Raw genomic sequence first — 24,354 nt, forward strand, 5'->3', positions numbered from 1 at the left:
CATATAATCTGTGAATGGGATCATAATCTACAGGATACACAAGACAACTTGGTGTAAAGAATGCCACCTTGTGTACAGAGGCAGAAACTTATTTGGGGAGAGCTCCTGAAGACCAGGAACAAAGTGACCACTCAAGGACCATGATAAAATTCCTGATTTTCAAGGCAAACTTTACAAAAATCTAAGGGTACAAACAGATGTTAACTTTACAAAAATCTAAGGGTACAAACAGATGTTAACTTTACAAAAATCTAAGGGTACAAGCAGATGTTAACTTTACAAAAATCTAAGGGTACAAGCAGATGTTAACTTTACAAAAATCTAAGGGTACAAGCAGATGTTAACTTTACAAAAATCTAAGGGTACAAGCAGATGTTAACTTTACAAAAATCTAAGGGTACAAGCAGATGTTAACTTTACAAAAATCTAAGGGTACAAGCAGATGTTAACTTTACAAAAATCTAAGGGTACAAGCAGATGTTAACTTTACAAAAATCTAAGGGTACAAGCAGATGTTAACTTTACAAAAATCTAAGGGTACAAACAGATGTTAACTTTACAAAAATCTAAGGGTACAAGCAGATGTTAACTTTACAAAAATCTAAGGGTACAAGCAGATGTTAACTTTACAAAAATCTAAGGGTACAAGCAGATGTTAACTTTACAAAAATCTAAGGGTACAAGCAGATGTTAACTTTACAAAAATCTAAGGGTACAAGCAGATGTTAACTTTACAAAAATCTAAGGGTACAAGCAGATGTTAACTTTACAAAAATCTAAGGGTACAAGCAGATGTTAACTTTACAAAAATCTAAGGGTACAAGCAGATGTTAACTTTACAAAAATCTAAGGGTACAAGCAGATGTTAACTTTACAAAAATCTAAGGGTACAAGCAGATGTTAACTTTACAAAAATCTAAGGGTACAAGCAGATGTTAACTTTACAAAAATCTAAGGGTACAAACAGATGTTAACTTTACAAAAATCTAAGGGTACAAGCAGATGTTAACTTTACAAAAATCTAAGGGTACAAACAGATGTTATCTCCATGTCAACCTTACGTGTTACCACTTCTCACCACCCACATGCATACACACACAAGTACGGGTCTGTATGATTCCAGTGTATTCAAAAATTTAATTCAACTAAACTGTATCTATATTGATGTGTTCACTGGTTTCAAGAGCATAAACTACAGGGATCGTGGCTGTGAATGTTTTATGCTCCCCATACAATCTCGCTAACAGGCCCCTGGCAAAGAGGAAAGATTTCAAGGGATGTCGACAATGTACATCTTACCTCTCGGCCAAGCAGATGAGTATAGACGTCAGGCAACGAAGCACTAGCTGGTCTTGGAGAGATGGCCTTTGAGAAGGTGCCCGAACGACGGCTACATACTTACAAGCCGCAGTACTGAGGCTGGTCAACTTGCATATATACTACGGTTGCCTTAGGTGAAAGCCATGTCTCATACTACGGTTGCCTTAGGCGAAAGCTATGTCTCGGGATCCTGAGCCAGGCTTGAGACCTGATAGAGTGCAGGAACTCTCCGCCTGGTAGCTGGTATTCCTCTAGAGGTCCTTCTGAATTCTGAGATTTGACTGACTCTCGAATTCTAGTGCCTATCTCTTTTAAGCTGCTGGCAAATACTTCCTAGCTGCATGCTCAGGTCTTCCGTATTTGTCAGCCGATGACGGGTTTCAACCCGGTAGTAACGAAGTATGCAGTCTCTCCTGACACCATATGCTTCAGCTATTTGTGGAATGTTAAATTGTGCAGTGTGTCGTCGCTTGGCCGAGTACCGATGTCTGGAGAGATCTTTTAGCTTTTTACAGAGTCTCCCTTGAATCGTTCCACAATATATTTAAAATATTTAATTTAAGGTGCGCAGTTTACATTTGCCATTTCACATACTCAGACTCGAAATACATACTTCTCCAAACAAAAGTAATAAATATTATGAAATATACGAATCTACGAAAAGTTGTAAATAGTAAAAGAGTTTCAAACTCAGATTTGCCTAATCAACTTCAAGATATCTGTATCTTGCAATAATCTTCCATCTGTCAGATAGATTGTTCTGCAAAGGACACTATCAAAGTAAATGGATTGAGAAAATTCTGTTTTATTTTTCACGCAGCTAAACTGTGAAAAAAATGCCTCCGGGCATGAAAAAAATATGTATAAATTCAATGGGATTTGGATTAATAAAAGTTGCAATTTTTCATGTCTGCAGAGAAACTTTCTCGGAGAATTGAGAGAGGCAATAATTCATACGTAATTCCTGTAAATTCAAGGAATTCCTGGTGGGTAGCCACCTTGAAGAACGACTGCATCAGTGACACTCATTATGCACCTCAGCTGTTTTGGTTCATTTATAACAGTGCTACTGCATACTTTTCACCTCTTGTTTTGTGAAAAATACTACACCTTCACTTTCAAATAATTGTTTTCACTTTCTGCATCATTTCCTGGCATATCCCATTTCCTTCAAGACCTATAATATATTATTCCCTTTTGTAAATATCACATCATGCAACAATTTTCTTGAGCACTGTATTTGTAATTATTCAAGTTTATAGTATACTGTTATTCAGTGTATATTTATAAACACTAATATATCACTGTCACTGAAAAACTGTCACTCTTTGACTTAAAACAATGTACACCATATATGGTGGTGCGGTGGCTCAGTCGGTAACATGTCTGACTACCATGCTATAGGTCCCGGGTTCGATCCCTGGCTGGTTCAAATCTGGGAACTTTTCTAACGTTGGAAGTGGCCCCAGCGTACACCCAGCGTCGAATTGCATGGGTACCTGCAGGAAACCCTAGGGGTAAAGGTGGTCAGGGGCATGATGCTGATCACTTCACCACCACTCACGACCGGATCAAGATCACCCCCACACCCCCTATATGCCTCTAGGGCATGGTGCTAAGCACAGGGGAACACTTTACTTTTTTTTTTTTTACACAACATATCTCTTCACTGACATATAATTTTGACCATCAAGGTTGATTTTTTCTGGTATTGCTCTATAAACGTTTTAAAAGGCAGTTAAAAGTTACTTTTTGAAAAATTTGTTATTTGCTGATAATATTGATTAGTAACCAACAGCAAGTGAGTCTATTTACAACACCATGACCAGAGATGTCCATTTGACTTCAGCCTCACGAATCCCAGCCTCCGGCCGCGCACTGCGCATGGCCTCAGTTTCCAAACTCCATCTCAGTCACTGGCCTCAACCTCCGAACTCCATCTCGGACTCCAGCCTCACAGAGCCTCAGCCTCCAACCTCAAGGTCAGCCTCAGCCTCTGAATTCCATCTCGGACTCCAGCCTCATGCAGCATGCCACCAAACTACATCTCGGACTCCAGTCTCACACGGCTTCAGCCTTCGAACTCAATATCGGTCTCAGGCCTCTGAACTCCATCTCGGACTCCAGCCTCTCATGGCCAAAGCCTCGCAAGTCTCTTGGAGGAAGACCTCATTTCAGACTACTCTGATCATGTTTCCAGGACAGTTTTTTTTTTTAGTTTATCGAAAAGAAGGGTAAATGGTGAAAAATGGATACAGTGACGAGCCATCATTTCACACATGGGCGTAGCTAGAAACCAAACATCAGGAGGCGGGGATATCAAATAGAGGGCCTAACGTTTATGGGAAAAGGTAGAATTGAGAAGAATGGATTCTATTATTAGAACAGCATCCATGACTAGTTTGCTACATTTCAGAAATCATAAAATTTACTCATTATTTCTTTGTTCTTAGGTTCCAGGAGGTCAACAAGATACCCTTAACTTGTAAACATTAATTAACTTGAAACTTTGGGAGGAAGTGCCCCTTGCCACCGCCAAGTTACACCTATGAAACACATTACTTCAGTTCCGAATACAACAATGCCAAGATAAAGATATGTGAAAAACTTTAATTTAGTGGCCTTATGTTACATACAGAGAATTACACTAATTCGAATGATATATTTATTCTAAAATTTCATGCACAGATAAACAGGTTATATACTCGTACAAATATAAAATAATGCAAATGTTTTAAGTTAACCAGATTATGTTATCCTCCCTTTCCTGCAAATAAGGATATAATTCAAACTATTGTGAATTATTTTTGCGCAATGAGCACAATAGGTAACACAAGTTCATATTTTCAGAGAAATTTTCATAACATCCTTTTACAACATTTTTTGGTTAACGGAGTGCCAATTGTTTTTCTTTTTTTCTTTCACTTAACCATAGTGCACGCAATTGAGGCATTTGTTCAAATTGACGCAATCAATAACATAATTCTTTCTGCCAGAATTACTTTACTTTAACTTATAATTTCCCGCAAAGGAGTTTCGTTGAAAATAGTATCAATAGTTTGTGAAGGTTCAACGCACTTTTATGAATAAACTGTATTATAAATTGCAATGCTAATGCAGTGTAATTGTGCATTGGAAGAAGAAAATTGAAATAAGATCATGATCAATGCTTATTTTATTGTTCTTTTTTATTTTAAGGTGAATTTTAAGTGCCTTTTTTCATTATTTTTGGTGCCTATTTGAGAGGTTTTTAGAGCCTATAAATCAGAATCCTAATCATTAGCATGATAATAATAATAATTGTTACTATTTCTACTGCTCAGGTTTTATCAATGGCCTGATCCCCCACCTATAAAAATTTCAGTGACATTAATAGTACTGTGCACTTTAACAAGTCCACCCCCCCCCCCCCCACCCCTTCCGACAAAAAACCTGCGAACACCAGTGGACGTGGTTGCTACAAAGTCCAGAAGTTGAGGGGGAAAACAGCACAACCAAGCAACAGCAAGCCAAATGAGATGCCAAATAAAGGCCCAAATCTCCAAATCAACTCTGGCATGTCTTATAACAACCACTGATAGAAGCCAGGGCTTCCTTTCTGAAAGACAAAGACAGCATCATGTAATCCGAATTTCTCAACAATTCTCATAGTACAAATCAATTAGAAACAAGATGTAGCTTTCATGGTGGTATTGAGATTTGTGTGATTGAATTCTGCTTTCGTGCCGGAAGAGATGTCTATTTGACTTTGATTGCGAGGTCCAGCCTCAGCCAACAACTTCCATCTAGGCCTCCAGCCTCACAGGGCCTCAGCCTCCGAACTCCATCTTGGACTCCAGCATCACACGGCGTCAGCCTCCAAACTCCAATTCGACTTCAGCCTTCGAACTCCAACTCGGTCTCACACAGCCTTAGCCTCCAAGCTCAAGGTCTGCCTCTGGCCTCACATGGCCTCAGCCTCGCAAGGCTCTTGGAGGCTGAGCCTCCTAAGGCTGGAGATCTCTGACCATGAAATAACTTCTTCAGGCTTATCTCTAGCTAAAATAGTTTTTGCTAAAAGATCACATATATTTACCTGAAAGCCTTGCTTCCTTGTAGCCTCTCCTGACCAGGTCTGGTTTCCTTGTTGTCTCGCATTGTTGATCATACGTTGCTTATTATCCAATCTTGAAAATAAGACGTTTTATTAGACAAATGCAATATCTAACAAAAGAGCATGGTAATATTTTTTTTTAAAGTTAAAAATTAAACATTAACAGGCTGTCTACCAAAGTAACAAATTCAATATTCTTAACCTTTTCTTTGTTTTTCTTTACCTTTATATTTGACCCCTACATAGGTAAAGTTGGAAATTAACAATTATGCAAATAAATATTTATTTAATGAAAACCCTCTTACAAAAGGCCAGTTAAGATGAAAACTGAAGCTGTATTTAACAAGAGAATTAGACTTGCTTCATCTATTAATGCAATGATTTTTACAATTGCAATTAATGTCATAAATAAATATGTTACTGTTTTTGATTGATTTGGTGTCTTATGCACTTTATGCACAGTAAGGCTAATCAGGACTGGACCTACAGTTTAAAGTGATCCGAACCACTGTGCCTTGATCGGGTATTGAACCCAGGACCTCTTGATTACAAGGCGACGATGCTACCATCGAGAGGCCCTAAATATGTTACTGTTATAATAGTTATTAATATAATAGATTCATTATATGATTTTATTCCTAATAAAGGTGTTATATTATTAATTGTTCTTTTAACGATTAAAGATGATCGGATGAAACTGATGAAAGAAACACAGGAGATGGTTGTTGGAAAGAATGTGAATCCAGCCTTCAATGCCCTCACCTACCAAACAATCCATTGTTGCATAATTTACAAGTCTGACATTATAATTGCCCTTTAATTGCATTTGTCTTTGTATTGAAGTAAAATAATAACATGTAATACAACCATTTTGTTTATATTTACAACAAAAGATTCCTGTATCTCTCGCTTTGAATGTAAATTTACACCAGCCATTCTGTATCTAGTTTTGGGCAGCAAACAGGGAATTGCTTTGTGACCCTTCTGACATATACATTTAACTATTGATAGAGTTCTGGTTTAATGGCATGCACAAGAAAGTTGATTACATGGACCAAAATATCATTAGAAATATTTAAGACCAATCTGCCACTGAGAAATCTGCCGAACTAGCAAAGTGGAAAACTTACTGTCCAATTTACACACAAACATAAATAACAGATATTAAATATATGTGGGAAAAAAACTTTAAATATTTAAGTACACAGCAGCACCAATTAATTTTATTTAGTTCATGTATTTGTACTCTCTTTTGATTTAATTTTCTTCAGAACAAATGATAACTGATGAAGTAAATAAGATGAAGCACAAATGAATATTCATGCTATACTTTGGTATCAAACTTAGAATCAACAGTTTAGAAATGAGCTATAATAACTGCTTGACTATAAAGGCAAGTAGTGCCTTCATCAGGTCACCATAGATAATAAACCAATAACATTTGTAAAACTTTTAATTCACAAAAAAAAAAAAAAATCTAAGGTGGTAATAATTCAACATAAACGTTCTATGAACAAACTGAATGGTTTTGAACATCCTCAATTAACGTACATAATTAGGTGACTGCCTTTGAAAAAGAAACTGTGTTTTGACACATTTACTTTAGTCAAATAGGGTACCTGGATTATAGAATTATTTTCATAAAATGAATAATACAATGAGAGAATTTGGCACTAAATTAAGGCTATTTAAACAACTAACCCTCTAATTGTGCTAATGTCAACTGGCTCTGGCTCCAAGACTTCTGGTGCCAATTTTATGTCCTCCACTTCACGTAGTAACACGTAGAGTGGTTCCAACTGCTCATTAAATTTAGCCAACAGCAACCTTGAATCTTTCTTTGGCAATGCCGATTGGTCTTCTTCTACAACTTGCCTGCAGTAGGTACAGTGGAAATCACCAGTTTGCATATCAAACAGTTGATCTGCCTAAAAGACAGGACACAAAAACAAGGATTCTTGAAATACCAGTTATAAATTGACATGTCAAAGAAAATTACATCTGAATTTGTTTTTTTATCAGTATGTCAGTGTCGTCGCGATTAACCTGCAAATGAAAGATGATGTTAAGGGTGTCCCGACAAGAACGGCGGATTTGAAATGCTCCATTGTATTGTTGTTGTTTGAAGATGGAAATGCCTCGACAGTGAATGGATAATGTCACCGCAATATGGTTACTAAATGGTTGTGGCCTTATTTGAATGGTGTGGATATTGAACACTTATGGTTCCAGCAGTGTGGCGCTACTTGTCACACCTTCCTAGACACAATTGCCTTGATGCACGACACATTTCCGGGCCAAGTCCTTTCCTGCAACGGTGACCACAACTGGCCAGCGAGGTCATATGGCCTGACACTCTGCAACTTCTTCCTTTGGGGGTATGTAAAACTGCAGGTTTATGAAAGCAATCCCCATACCCTACCAGAACTCAAGGAGGAAATCCGAGTGCCATCGGCCAAGTCTGTGTTCGAGTCATTATAGCAAGTCATGGGGCACATAGGACAGATATTGTTTTTCATACTTAACTGGCGACATGTACCCTTTGTAATGATGTAGAAATATGTGCCATTTCATGAAAATAAAATATTTTTTCATGTTATTAAATGCAGCGTTCTTGTTGGGACACCTTTAAGTACAAAAATCTCTAAAATGTTACTTTGAAAATAAAGTGGCTTAGATTTTAATTTATGATCTTACTTTTTCAAAAATAAAGTGCTTTACCATAAATTTCAAAGCACATTACAACACTATTTATTTAATACTAATGGTAATGTGCAAATAACTTCAGTATCTGTATATCTATTTCCTGACAATAACATTTAAATTATCAACAAACCAAAATGATTAAAAAATAATAAAACTTACAGTGAAACCTCGATTTAATGTTCCTTGGTTTTGCATTCCAATAAAGATAAACATTATAAAATTTTCCCACATTATAAGCTCTTTTGAGGTAGTCCCCTGGAAAATACAAGTGTCATTCCAAGTCAAACCGGGACTTTCAATTTTTAGAATAACGGAGCACACTCAGTATGTAAAAGACTTCACTTGTAAGAAACAAGTGTCTAATATTACCCCATGGAGCACTAACGGCACGGGCAACACAAGTCACTTGTTAAACAAATGGCAGAGAAGCCTGGGAGCGCAAATGTAGAAAATGTGATGAAATTTCTTGTGGAGGAGACATAACTTAACTTACCTTACCCTGTGGCTCTACAGCCCCTGGAGAGCCTAAGCTTCCTCCACAACAGACTACCAGATGGGTCTATCCCTTGCTTTTTCTTCATCCATCCTCTTACTTCCATCTTCCTTAGATCTCCCTCTGCCTCCTGCAGCCACCTCTTCCTTTGCCTTCCTGCCTACTTCTTTCCTCTGGTCTTTTATATATGAATTTTCTCACACACCTCCTTCCCACATGTAATAACCATCTTAGTCGCATCCTCTTGATTTCATTCACAATAGCCGGTCCTGGAGTTCTTTGTTTGTTCTTATACACCAGAATCCCCTTTCATCCACTGGTCTATATAATTTCCTTAGGATTTTCTGTTCCCATACGAGTAGGTTTTTCTTGCGTTGTTCGACACCATGCTTCTGATCCATATGTAACTGTGGGTCTAATTACAGTCTTATAGAGCCTTATTTTGAGATGTTCAGATATGCTCTTTTAGCTGAATAATTTCAAGAGGGAAAAATAACATCTATTGCCTACAGCTATTCTGTTGTTCATCTCTGCACTTACATTATTTGTATCTGTTAAGGAGACATAACACTGAGCAAAATTTAGAGAAGACTTTAAGGCAAGTATGGTGATGGGACTTTTGGTCGCAGTGAAACATTTGAAAGGTGGAAACAGTGGCTCAGAGCCCACTGTACACATTCTTGTAGGCATTCAAATCTTTGAAAATCGACAGTGTCGCCAACTTACTGATGTACCAACATCCTTTTGTGGGAGCTTTGAACACAATAAAAAATCAAATAAAAAGGCCTGACTTGATCATTAAGCTGACCGCTGACGAATTGTCTTCGGAGGTGTGTGGCTCGATGAGTGTCAACAGCCCCAGTTGCAAAGCAAAAGCTGGAGAGGTAATATGACTCTTCCATTGCAATGTTGCCAAGCATACCTTTATTTTTGTCACTTGTTTATATTAGATTGTTTGTAGAGTGTTTGGGTGTTTTGTGTACAAATTTTTCATGCTTTGTGTACTATTGTAAACCTTTGATCCAGTAATATTGCTGATCGATTCTCTCTCTCCCTCGTTTTACAGGGCATTTGGCAACATGCTGTGTATCCGATGCTCACTTGCTTCGCCCTGCCAGCAACTTTTTCGGTGCCTTGTGACACAAAAATGTGACGTCAGTCGAAGAAAATTCAACTGATCACTGATTCGCTGTTGGCCAGCTCTCAGATGCGACCAGTATGAGCACACAATTTCTGCAAGACAATGCAACCAGCATACTAACTACCACATAATTTGCATACTACAGGAATTCAGCTGGGAGTTACTGCTACAAACTCCTTTGCAGTCCTGACCTCACTCCATGCAATTTTCACCCATTTGGCCAGCATTTTGACAAAGAGGTGAAGCAAGCAGTCCGTCCATTCATGTCTCCACCATACTGTGACACCTCTTTACACTGCTGGTATCCAAGCATTTTCTCTACGTCAAAATGTGTTCCATTATTCTGTAAAACCAAAGCCCCGGTTTGACTTGAATGCCCCTTGTATAATCGAGATTCCACTGTACACACAAGATATACAAATAAAAAGGTAAAGTTCTCCCTTGTACTTATCAGCATGCCAAGAAGGTACACAGAAGGTATGAAGGCAAAGCCTCACACATTCTTGATCTTGGTCATAGATGGAGATGATGCATTACTATTGACAATTTGCACATTTTTCTTGAAAGCCATTGAAGAAAGCCAAATTAAAAAAAAAAGCCTTTAAAAAATCAGACATAGGAACTGACAGATATGAAAATTTTGCTGATATCGGTACAGTACTGGCATAAAGTGTATGATACTTATACATAAAATTATACTAATCTGATATAAACTTGCAAATGTTCCATGAAAACTTCTAAATAGGTTAAAAACCTCCTTAATTGATATATGTAACCAGGTAACTGCAATGCATTTTGCCTTTGCAGAAAATTTATTTAGATGTTTTATTTTAAAACCCAGGGTATAAGAATCATATTAATAACAACAACAAATTGGTATAATTTTGTCATCCATGAACCAATATTCCTTTTTCTTATATCAATAAACTGCTTATTTAACTGTCTCATTCAGATGATAGTCAAAACCAGGAAAAATTTAAGAATTCAAAATGGTGTATAACTCCAACTTTCACCACTAATCAAGGCTGATTAATGAAAGTTAATGCTCATTTTACAGAGGCTGATACGCTTCCATGTAGACGACTTTGAAGTGTTCACACACATATGACAGATCGCTTTTCCACCACCAGTTGTGTTCGATGTGACGAACCAGCGCTCGTGACGATTGCCCGACAGCATAGTTTCCACTGGAAAAGACCTCGTTGCAGGTGTACAAGGGGTATATTATTCCACTCTTGTTGGGCTGCTTTCCAGAGGTTGGAAATCATGCGCACCTTACGAGAAGAAAGGTGGTGTTTCAGAAGCCCAAATGCACAGTAGTCCATGGGGCTGGGATCGGGACTCTTCACGGGAATGTCGGAGAAGGGAATATCACAAATCTCGGTACTAGCTTCCATCCGTCTGTAGAATGCCAGTGATGATTTGGCTGTGCGACTCGATGCCTTGTCATGATGCAGCTCCACACGGTTGGTATCCACACCATACATTGTGGGGATTTCATTGTTGTAAAAATCAGTCAAAACATGTTCCTGATAATATGCAGCATTGATTTTCACATTGTTGGCAACGCGACATGGCTTCAATTTTCCCCTGTAACAAAAGTCAGCCACAACAATGAAACTGCATGGATAACTTTCGGTGCACTGACGAACAAAATTGCTTTGTCCTTTTGCATCGACACGTCTGTACGCAATTGAGACACAACTTTTGGTGAATGGCATGGTGGATGGTTGGTTGGGAAACACGGAACCGGCTGGCCATAGCATGCTGTGTCGGTGGATTCTCCGACACCGCCAATGTCTTAATGCCGTGCAACGCCGGTGGTGTCAGCTTCACTGGGGTCCATTTCGGATGGGGCTTCGTCGGTGAAACACAGTCTGGGGGCGGTCGCACTGCATACCATCGCACTATGGCATTCACAATGGAGCGTCCAGCGTCCAACAGCAAATCTGTGTTCGTGGCACCGTTTAACTATGCTGGAACAACTGAAGTGTGCATCGGAAAGTGCTACAATGTAACCTTCCCAGAAACTATTCACTTTCGGCGCCATTACACTTCGACCAACATGACTACTTTGCTAGCTGACACAACACATACTATTGCCTCAGTGGTGAAACTTTTACGGGTCTGTGCTCTGCCTGCTCCATACCATGCCCTTGCAATCTCGTCTACAGGGTGGCTCAATAAGTCACTTAACACCCTCAGTACAAGGCCACTGCGGCATGGAATTTGAAATTGGCGATGACCAATCATTGCCTGGCCAAGGGGGAACCACATTGACGCCACCCACATGGTCGGCGGCCATCTTGATGTCCGCCATCTTGAATTCAACTTCAGAATTTTAAATGGGAAGGGGGTCGTGTGATATATCACAATGGGCTAGAATTTCACAAGAAATGCAATGGTGAAGGTTTCTTCGACGTATCTTTAACCAGTAAAAAGTTATGACTGAATTCTTGTACCAATTTGCTCCTTTTCGAGGTGTTAGAAAAATGCCTTAAAATTTGTTTAGCGCATCGGTAATGCATCGAGATCAAAGTGACGTCTAGGGAGAGACGTTCGCATGCCATTGCACATTATTTTAATCGGATACATCCATGAAGAGCTGCTCATTATGAATGGTTGTCGCGAACAATTACCAGTGTGACCCTTCCATTGAATTAAAAGTCCTTCACAGTGACAAGGCTAATGTTTATGTTCAGAAAGAAGTTTATAAACAGAATATGTAACCCTTGTCATCTGATAACTAACTTTGGACAAAAACTGGTTCATAACGTTCCCATAAGTGTTCTGGTGTTCTTCCCTATTGAAAAAACTCTGTAAAAAGTACCTTCTTCCATAAGCAAGGATGAAAAAAACTGTTTATATAACAAATCCAAGTAGCCCTAAGCATTTAAGGTTCCGTTGATGGAAAATTGACTAACCAATCGTGTTCCACACAGCACGTCACACCATTAACTTACCAACACTAACCATTCAGCTTTGATCTGTCAAAAATGGGTTATCAGATAAAAAGCATCGAATATTCTGTTTATAAACTTCCTTCTGAACATAAACATTAGCCTTGTCACTGTGAAGGACTTTTAATTCAATGGAAGCGTCACACTGTAAATTGTTCGCGACAACCATTCATAATGAGCAGCTCTTCATGGATGTATCCGATTAAAATAATGTGCAATGGCATGCGAACGTCTCTCCCTAGACGTCACTTTGATCTCGATGCATTATTTGATGCGCTAAACAAATTTTAAGGCATTTTTCTAACACCTCGAAAAGGAGCAAATTGGTACAAGAATTCAGTCATAACTTTTTACTGGTTAAAGATACGTCGAAAAAACCTTCACCATTGCATTTCTTGTGAAATTCTAGCCCATTTTGATATGTCCCACGACCCCCTTCCCATTTAAAATTCTGAAGTTGAATTCAAGATGGCATACATCAAGATGGCCGCCGACCGTGTGGGTTGCATCAATGTGGTCCCCCATTGGCCTGATAAAGATTGGTCATCACCATTTCCATGTTGCGCACTGCAGTGGCCTTGTACCGGGGGTGTTAAGTGACTTATTGAGCCACCCTGTATATGGAAGCGTATCAGCCTCTGTATTAACCTTATGTTTCGGTTTTAAATCGTCCCTACGGGGTTGATTTTAGGGCTGAACTGATACCAGTTTTGAGCTGTTTGGGGAGAGGGGTAGATCCAAACCCTACAGGGTTGATTTTAGGTCTGAACTGATACCAGTTTTGAGCTGTTTGGGAAGAGGGGTAGATCAAAACCCTATGGGGTTGATATTAGGGCTGAACTGCTACCAGTTTTGAGCTGTTTGCGGAGAGGGGTAGATCCATACGCAATAATTACTTGTAGTGATTATGTTACAAAATCAATGTTACACACAAACAATTACAAAAAATGCACAACATATAATTTAAATTGTTAATAGGTTCACTAATGAAGATATGAATTAATATGAAAATAACAGTTTATTAACCAAATGCATTTTCAGGTAGGATCAATGACATAGATCAATGATATTCTGCTCATAGTTGCTAATATGAGGGCAGGGTGAAAAATTTGCGGTTCAAGCAAACCAGTACACTAAGTACCATGCAAATTCATGTCCGGATAAAATAACTAAAACTTTTCTTTTTCAGGCTCAAAATTGAGGATGTCAGTCCAGATGCTAGACATTAGTAAATTTGAACAGCGTGCCTTCATCAAGTACCTCTTCCTGAAGGGGCTCTCACCGAAGGAGATCCACAATGACCTGAACATGACGTTGGGGGTAAGGCACCACTGTGACGAAATGGGCAGAGTATTTCAAAAGTGGGAAATTTAGGCTGAAGGATGACCAAAGGTTAGGCCAACAAATTTCTGTGACCACACCTGAGATGATTGATGCCATACTCAGGATGATTCTTGACTTGCCGAATGCCACTCTGATGGAGAGAGGAGGAACTGCACATCAGCCATGAACGGTTGTGGAAGGTTATTTATAAGGACTTGGGCATGAGGCAGTTTGCGTTAAAATGGATTCCCATAATTTTGAATGCCAATCAGAAGTGTGATTGGGTGGAGAACTGCAAGGATGTTTTGGCTCAATTTCAAGTAGATAACTCCAGTTTTGTGCAACGAGAGTTAACAATGGACGAAACGTGGTTGTATTGCTATGATCTCATGACAAAACAGTAGTCAACAGAATGGTGCCACAGCGGTTTTTCACTCCCAAAGAAGGCCAGGGTATAGCGGTCCACTGTAAAAGTTCTGGGCACAGTTCTCTGGGATCATGAGGGCATCCTGCTGGTCAATTACCTCCAAAGTAGTGCAACCGGGCCACATATTATATACCTCTGTTGGACAAACTTAAGGCGGCACTCAAGGAACACGGAAAGCTAGCGAAAGGGGTCATCTTTCTGCAGGACAATGTGCCCGTCCATAAGGTACATCAAACAATGGACAAACTGGAGCAGTTGCAGTTCCAGATACAGGTGCATCCCCCATATATTCCAGACTTTGCACCATTGGACTATTATCTCTTACCCAAATTATAAATGGTTCTGAAGGGTATGCATTTTGATGGTGCAGATTCCATCATTAATCGTACAGAGGGTTGGTTTGCAGAGCAATCTGGAGACTTCTCTTTGAAACGTCTGCAAGCATTGCAGCAGCGATGTGAAAAGTGCATTGCGTTAGGAGGAGAATATGTTGAATAAAACCACCAAGGATTGTTGGGCATATCCAAGTCTTATAGGGGAGGCTGAGAATTTATCAACCTACCCTCGTATGTTGCACTAAGCAACCACAGTTAAGGGAGTAACAGTGTAAATCAACTTAGATGCAATAAATGGGAAGAAACATACCGGGTGTCCGAGAAGTCTTCGCATGGAAACAAAAATTAACTGTATCCACTATATGCAACATAGACATGAAAAAATGGTATCAAAATGTTCGGAAACTATTAAAGTTTTTTTGTTTTTGTTTTTGTTTCAGGTTTCTGTAATGTTGCAGTAGTGTAGCAGTGCCAGTGTCCAGCAAACCGGAAATGTACACAAATCAGGAAAAAGCTGAGTTTCAAACATCGTACGGAAAGGTGCCGCCCGATGGTAGCAGCATTAAGTCATGGTATGACAAATTCAAGACCACAGGATCTGTTGCTGATGCACCCGAGAAGTGGCCGACCATCAACCTCAGACGAAAGGGTGGAAGATGTCAAGAGTGGCTTTTGTGCACAGTCCGAAGAAATCCGTGCGTACAGCCTCACGTGAATTACAGATGCCAAAAACTTCTGTTCATGATGTGTTACACAAACGTTTACTGTTTGGTGCATACAAAGTGCAAATCCTGCAGGCATTGTTGCCCAATGATGGCAAACATTGGTATAACTTTGCGGGGAAAATGTTATCACACATTGACGCTGATAATGGCTATCTGGAACGTGTTGTTTTTTCAGATGAGGCAGTCTTTCATGTCAGTGGTTTAGTGAATAGAGGGTAAAGAGCCCCCTCATGAGGTGAGGAGTCGACCATGGGCAGCCCAAAGGTGAATGTTTGGTGCACGCTGCTGCATGACAGAATAATCGGACCATTCTTTTTCTGTTAGGACACAGTAACATCTGGAGTGTATCTTGACATGTTGCAATTGTTTCCTGTTCCTCAATTGCTAAAATACCACCCAGATGTTATCTTTCAACAAGACGGTGCACCGCCACATTGGAGTCTGGAGGTTCCTTCCTACCTTGATCAGACATTTCCTGGAAAATGGATTCGTCGAGATGGACCACAGCATGGCCTGCATGATCTCCAGACACAACCCCTTTAGATTTTTCTATGGAGTTATGTGAAATACAATGTATACAGAACTCCTGTATCCGATTTTGCAACTCTGCGACAACGGATAACCCAAGTCATCACATCAATCCCTCCTGTGACGTTGGGTAATGCATGGCAAGAAGTTGAGTTTCGACTAGACGTACTCCATGCTACCAAGGGTGCTCACGTGTAGATGTATTGATTTCTTTCCTATTGCCAATAAAACTATTCAGGGTAATGCACGGCGAGAAGTTGAGTTTCGACTAGATGTACTCCGTGCTACCAAGGATGCTCACGTGGAGATTTATTGATTTCTTTCCTATTGCCAATAAAACTTGAATAGTTTCCGAACATTTTGATACCATTTTTTCATGTCTATGTTGCATATAGCGGATACAGTTAATTTTTGTTTTCATACAAAGACTTCTCGGACACCCGGTATATTTTTCATGTGCGTTGCATACTTGGCTATTGTTTATGAACAAATTAACTATAGAAGACAGAGGAAACATGTATGTATCATTAAAATGAGAAAAAAAAAATATGTGGAAAAGCAAGCTACTGAATTTCCACACCTGCTCGAGCTGAACATTAGATTATTTATGAAGATTCGAATCAATGTTGAACACAATCTTTATTTTCTTCATAACTATTTACCTGAATAGTTGGGGAAGAATATAAACCTACTATATGATTCTTCTTGTGGGTACTTATATTAAGCTGTACTAGGTCTCCACTCTGATAGTTCGTATGGACGACACTAGATAGAGTACAGAATTAACAGCTACTTCGCTCGAGCGAATAATGCTCAAAACAGGCAAACTGTGTAGCATTCCAGCCTGTAGAATGCGGGAATCGAACCAAGGGATGTTGCTCATCCCCACCAATTGTAGCACTTGATGGTAAAGACGGCCGGCCCTAACAGGGCCAGGTGTGAATACCTAGCTTAGCATTTAGCAAGTAATGTAAAACTCATGTTTTGGATTTAAACATTTCTGACTGAGCAATGAGAATGGCAGATTTAGGTCGTGAAAGAAGTAAACTTACCCTGCTCGATACATGAATCAATCTATAGCTCCAGATCTTGGTCCTATAGCCAATTACCAACGGATCCTCTCCCCACCTGGTTTTGTTGCTTTTGCTAACCTTCACTTACCCTCTGAAGGTAAACGTCCTTGCTGCTTCCTGTGTAAACTCTTTATTCAACAATATTTTAGGAGCAAGTTCTGACAAGTTCTTTGCAGGATCTTTATTCGTTTACAGGGCAGGGAATGTAATGAATGATCACTATGTGCGTATGATCATAATTTGTGTGTGGTAATGGGCCTCAAGTATGGATCATGAAGTGGAAGATGCAGTGTAATGAACAGTCATCATTTCCATGTTAAAATGTAATTTAGTCTATCTTACCAATACACAGCGATATATGAAAATGAATAGATGCTTATGGGCTAAAACTACCAGGGTGGATTCTTACACATATATTTCTATGATTATTGTCACACTGAAATGATATTTGATTCTATACACTCGAGCGTGGGAGACTCAAAAGAGTATGATCATGCGAAAGTGGTCCGATGCAGTACGCTAGTCGCCACCTAGTCAATGAATGAAGTCAAACAGAGCACATCATCTCCATTGATAGCCAAGATTGGAAATATGTAGAGCCTCACCTCTGCACACCATGCATACTTTGAGGACCTAGTGCTAAGCACAGGGGGTTAATTTAACTTTTACCTTTTACCCAATAGTCTATTGTTGTTTAATTCTTCTGTAATTTCATCCTCTGTCTCCCCGAAGAACACTGCTATTTTTGTGCTGTTAAAAAGACATTACAAAACGTGATTCATACTTTAAAACAGACAAGTACATGATACACTAATTAACAATATTAAATATGTAATATTTATAGAATATGTAATATTCTAACTGGATTTAAAAGCCAGTGTTTCATGCATAATATACAACTGACTTTACAATAAAACTTAAAATTTATATTTTTATGTTGAAAAAAACAAGAAAATATCTTACAATAAATGGAATAAAATTAATGCAACATAATAACGGGGTAAGAAATACTTACCAGTAAATGTTGAATGTTAGTCGGTAGAAGCAGCTTTAGAATTTAAGAGAAAAACTGGTCTATCTACAGATCAACTGTCATATTATTTATATTAACAGTTATTTTTTTTAATGCAAACTGCCTAAAATAGATAAGACATAATAAAAAGGTTCAGATGTTAAATAACATGTATGAAAATATGGAGTTCTGCATAGTGCTACAATATATGGATATCAAATGGTGCAACAAATATCTCCAGATAACCTTACAGTGTTTTAAACTTTAGCAGCTGGAGCATTGTGTGCATGCCTATCCTCTCTGGACGGACTTTTCAACAGCATGCTTTTCAAACTTGCAACGATGTACAGAAAATAGAGAGATGAAGTCAGTTTTATTTTCTTTCGGAATGACAAGGATTTTAGCAGAAGTGAAATTTATTCATTGTACCTCTTAATAATGAAAGTTAATGGAAGAGCAAGAAGATTAATTTCTTAAAAAAAATTATATGTATTTGGTATGTGGCCACCACAATAGACCAAAAGCGAATGAAAAATGTAGTATGTTGCAGTGGTACCTTTCTATAAGCATACAAAGTTGCACTGAAAATATGCTATCTCTTGGGGGGGGGGGGGGATAATAATGTATAAGAGTGCCAGTGTTAAGAGAGAAGCAGGGAATGGATTTATATGTAAATACATATTTATGTATGAACCTGAAATCAGTTATATTTTGTATTATCCTTGTGCATCATGGAATGTAGGCTCGAAAAATTCAGTTTTATTTTCCATATTTGTACATATATTAGGCATTTGCTCATATCTTACACATTTTAGTTATTTTTGCATATTATTTCCATATTTCAGAACATTTCTCAACATATTATACTCCATATTCACGCAGTAACTACATGTCCCCGTGTGACCGAGAGAGTTGGGTGAATTTCTTGTGAATAACTGAAAAATTCTGAAGTGCTGATAAACAAACAAAAGTTTACGACTTTTTTATACTCTCCAATTCGTTAATTACAAGTTTTTTGTGATCTGAACAATTATGTTTCCTTTTGTTTTCTTTTTGCACCTCCCAACTGCTTGCTTTTGCTATTGTAAAACACTTGAAATTCCTGTTTACTTACAATTGTTGTCAACAATAGAGAATGAGGGCTCGAGCATCGGCTCCTGGTTGTTACAAACATAATTTTGGCAATGTTGGAAGAGTCTCCCAACACCACAGCAGTGCCAGAAGCAGCGATTTTGTGGCAAACGTATGGGATTTGCTTCTGGTGTCTCAAGACTCACAGTAATAGTTACAATGACGAGACTGTATTTTATGTAGCTCATGGGGTGTCTTATATTAATAAAAAAGTAAATTTTTACAATTTTTAGTCCATATTAAACTCCATATTTTGGTGAAATTAACTCAATAAGTATTTATATATTTATCACATTTTTACTACATATAAATCCATTCTCTGGTGATAAGATATGATCAGAAAGCTTGGAGATTGGAAGAAAAACCTGCTCACTGGCCAAAGACCAATGAATAAATTAATGAATGAAAAATTGTTTTAGCCCATGTTTACGTTCAGAACTTTCAGAATTTTAAAGCTGCTTACTTAAACACAAAAGTTATTTATCTAATCTGCTTCCAAATAATGAAATTGGATACAGGTAAAACCATATGGTAAAAAATGATGCAATGAAATTTCTCATTAACAACATATACTAACTGAATAAAGACACGGAGATAAAAAATGGAAAACCACTTTACCTCCAAATCTGTGAATGTTTTCAAACACGATGGGCACTTAAAGCTCGCTCTACTCGTGGCATCCCTCTCTTCAGTTTCCATCCGTTTCCTCATTAGATCAAGTTTGTACTTTACTACATTGACAAATGTCTGTAAAACAAGGAAAGATATTTACATCTCATTGTTCCCACAACTACTCTAAATGTATTTTGCCCGAGATCTCCATAGCCATACCATCCTCACCTTTCTAATTATAATTTTTAGTGATGAGACAGATTAATAGGTACTCTATAGGCATTGGTCAATATAGGCATATTCACTTCCTGATAACAATGACAAAATTAATTCAAGAATAAAATGGCATCTCTCCCAATATAATTAAGGACTCTCCCACTTTCCACTGACCCTCGGCCACTCTTGTGTGCTCGCATGTTGAGATGCTTATAATGACTTTGGAAATCTTAGTATATACTAGAGAAGGTAGAGAAATATAGTTAATAAAGTTAATAACAACATCTGGGTTTCATTAAAAAAGGATTGAATATTTCAATTTACTTCAGTGAGTGAGTACATGCGCTTATTTGTAGTTAGATCATAACCTTTTGTGCATAGTCCTCTATTATTACACAAATACTTACAATATTATTGTCTATTTCTAAATGATAAACTGGGTACATACTGTCCATTTCACAATAGATGTTTTATAAACTAACTCAATAGCTACACTTAAGCAGAAAAGCAACATTTACCTCTTTTGACAATTTTACATTTACAAACATAATGGAAATAATTGTTTTCCAAATGTGAATAAAGAGCCCTACTGACGGACACCACCATATGTCGCCAAGAACACAGCCGTGAGACACTGAAATACCAAGGTTAGGAAACTCTACCTAGCTGTGTGTACAGTTCTCCCACCGTATGGACATTGTGTATTGTTAATTGATTTGCTTTATTTTACTTCTCTTTTTGTGCCACTTTTGGCTAATTTGCCAAGATGGGGATGAGTGATGATATGATGAAATTGATGAATGGACACTCACAAACACCCATGCCCAGGCCAGGATTCGAACCCTGGACCCCTGGTGTCATAACTCGATGTGCTAACCAATCTGCCACGGGGGCCGGCCCGTATAGACACAGTGGTCAGTTAGCGAACTTAATTGTCAGACCACATATAGAATCACTAGACAGGGAAAGGTGGTATCCATGTTTGAATCAAACTGAACTCTCACCACACAGCTGGTAAGAGGTCATCTAGTGAACATGGTTGGTGGAAATGCAGAATGCAAAACAGCAGCACTGTCCAATGAAAAAGTCACTTGGAAAACAAACCTCTTGGTAAATTGCTGCATGTAATTGGAGTGGAATACTTACACACAAATATTAATCAATATTTTGAATAATTTTTAATTCTTACAATTTTCAAGCATCGGTAATGGTATCGGTTCAAAGTGGTAATGACTCAGCCCTAAACGGCGTACGCTTTTAGAAGGAACATGAGTTCGGCCAATACCCAGCCAGTGCTACTGCGCTGTTGCCAAACTAACTGCTAGCGCAAGGGAAGGACAGAAGATTCGCGATGTGTCCATTATTTTGATAATGCACATGCACAGTATATATGAGTACAGTGAAATAATATAGTGAATATTTCTACACAGGCTTATAATATCATATCACTGTAGCATATACGAGAAACCCATACCTGAAAGAAGCTTGAAGGTATTTATTCACCACGCTCTCGTCGTCTTCCTCGGTCTCCGTGTCACTGATTTCACTCATTTCCGAGTCACTCTCCTGGAGGTTAATGATTAGATTTTGCACCCTTGGTGCCTGTACTACTGGTGCTAGGTTTCGAGAGTGACATTATTTAAAATAAAGAGAACACCCGGAACACACACTATTGAATGAAAGGGCTGTATTTAATATTTTCACAAACTGTTCTTCGTGGTGCACGAGTGAACGATAAGCGAATAATTTTACATCAGCCTTGCTACGAAAACGCTGAACTCAAACTGACCCAGACTTTCAATGTTTGAGAATGCCCAGAACAATGAAGGTCATTGTTTATATCGAGATGAAATTAACACCCACAGTTTTCCCTAGACACAACGCAGCTGCGTCAACACGGTGGCAACGAAAAAAACAGGCGGAAGGAAATGAAAGGTGATGTTTCCCCCGTTTCAAGGAACGACAACTCCGGCTGTAGGCGATGGAAATTCATGGGACTTGGGACTCGGGTTCAAAATGTCTTTCTCCATCTTATGATGAACCTTAAAGTGGCGAGTTTTATGAAAACTTCTTGCGCGCAAGAAAAATACAGAACACGGCTTTCAACTTCCGCGTCGCAGTCTCCTAACTGTACAACGTTGTACTCCTGCCATTGGCTGATCGCCACGCACTCCCTCTGCGTGGCCCTGCCCGATATCACTTCTAAAAGCGTGCGTCATATAGTTTTGACCATTAAGAAAATGGATGGTGTGGCATGAAATTGTGGTGTCAATGGGGGCCTCTCTAGTGTGTTTATATATAGCTTGTTGGTCGATACAGATAGAGTACTCATTGATCTGTCCTATCTCTATTTTGCTCACTTTTCCACAACAAGTAAGTTGTGTAGAATAGATGCAGCGTGTTCTGTTCAAACCTCCCACATTTCAATTCGTCATTGCTAAAAGGTTATGAAACATAATGGAATGCGAGTAGTAATAGACGAAAGAGAAACTCAAAGAATTTTATTGCATGACCTCGAAGTTCACCGTTCTCTCACTATGCAGTGACACAATCGCATAAAGCACAATGGCAACTCCACAGCAGCACGTGCAATCTGTATTCTGGTATCATTACAGTGTAAAGAAATTACCGGAGAGAATATGGAGGTGAAGCACCTGATGGGAAAACCATTAAGGCATGGTGTACGAAGTTTTTGGCGACTGGAAGTGTTAATAAAGAAGGTGGAAGAAATTCGAGCGGGATTTCTGAGAACTTCCACCTTCTCCTCCGAAACACGTCAACGAGAACCTCCAGATTGTTTATTAACACTTCCAGTCGCCAAAACTTCACACACCATGCCTTAATGGTTTTCCCATCAGGTGCTTCACCTCCATATTCTCTCCGGTGATTTCTTTGCACTGTAATGATTGATTTGGTCTCTGCATACCAGAATACAGATTCCGCACGCTGCTGCGGAGTCGCCATTGTGCTTTATGCGATTGTGCGCTGCGTAGTGAGAGAACGGTAAATTTCGAGGTCATGCAATAAAATTCTTTGAGTTTCTCTTTCATCTAGTACCACTCGCATTCTATTATGTTTCATAACCTTTTAGCAATGATGAATTGAAATGTGGGAGGTTTGAATGGAACACGCTGTATATTCAGCATTAGTCAATATTTGGCATGCAATCTTTCTGTAGAATTTGTTAATAATCTACAATTTCACAGGTTTTAGAGGATATATACTAGGGATGGGCTGATATTTAAATTTTGGTCGATACCAATAAAGTAAAGTACTGATATAAAAATTACCGATATGTAAACCGATATTTTACCCGTCCAACATAAAATTCCAAATGGTTCACTGACCTTAATAAATGCATGTTCTCATATGAATCGAGCTTTTGCAATGCAAAGGAAGCTGTATTTTTAGACATTTACTTAAAAAAAAAGTACCGAATGAATGTTGTGTGTTTATATCCATAAAAATTGTAACAAAATGACACAATATTGTACTAAATTGTAAGATATTTACAGATATAGAACTGCATAATTTGTATTCATGGCCAGATATTATTAGAATAATTAAATCAAGAAGACTTAGGTGGGCAGGTCATGTGGCACGAATGGGAGAGCAAAGAAGAGTTTTCAGGATTCTTGTTGGGAAACCTGATGGTAAGAGGCCTGTAGCAAGGCCAAGATGAAGATGGAAGGATAACGTTGAGATGGACCTAAAGGAAATCGGTAAGGATGGAAAAGATTGGATTGATCTTGCCCAGGATATAGACCGATGGAAGACTTGTGTTGCCGCAGCCAAAAACTTTCTGGTTTAAGAAGGCTAGAGTTTTAGTTAGTTATAGATACATACACCAATATGCCAATATCGGCCGATACACATTGAGTACCGATTAATCTGTCTCATCCCTAATATATACACTAAACAACTGAGTTACTTACAAACAAATTGCATGCTATTATATCTAAATGTAAGCAAACGGCCATGTAGCATACTCACCTTGTAATTAATAAAATAGAAATTTACTTTTTGAGCTTTCCCATCTGGCCCAGTTTCCATTTTCAGTCTCACTTGAAGAAATTTGTCATTCTTTAGAATGGCCATCCTGGCTCGAAGCATTTTTTTTTCAAATTTGAGCAATTCACACAAGTCATCCTCTCTCATGCCTAAAATTTCCAAAGAAATTGCCATGAGTGAAAAGTGTCATATACAAAAATAATTGTAAAATAAAGCCAACAATATGGTTAAAAAATTGTATGTACAGT

General features: G+C 38.5%; 1 protein-coding gene across 2 annotated transcripts in view; it reads right to left on the reverse strand.

The window, feature by feature from the left end:
- The window catches only part of TfIIEalpha (transcription factor IIEalpha), a 57,394-nt gene that overhangs the window by 12,255 nt on the left and 20,785 nt on the right, over nucleotides 1–24,354 (reverse strand). For both annotated transcript variants that reach the window (XM_083140497.1, XM_083140498.1), the window contains 4 exons: nucleotides 24,089–24,255; nucleotides 19,886–20,014; nucleotides 7,115–7,341; nucleotides 5,396–5,486 (listed from right to left, as the gene is read on the reverse strand). In XM_083140497.1, coding sequence (XP_082996623.1) covers nucleotides 5,396–5,486; nucleotides 7,115–7,341; nucleotides 19,886–20,014; nucleotides 24,089–24,255 — 614 coding nt within the window. The remainder of the gene's footprint in view (nucleotides 1–5,395; nucleotides 5,487–7,114; nucleotides 7,342–19,885; nucleotides 20,015–24,088; nucleotides 24,256–24,354) is intronic.

The sequence above is a fragment of the Lepisma saccharinum genome, chromosome 18, assembly GCF_977018435.1.
Source record: "Lepisma saccharinum chromosome 18, izLepSacc3.1, whole genome shotgun sequence".
In the NCBI taxonomy this organism is placed as follows: domain Eukaryota; kingdom Metazoa; phylum Arthropoda; class Insecta; order Zygentoma; family Lepismatidae; genus Lepisma; species Lepisma saccharinum.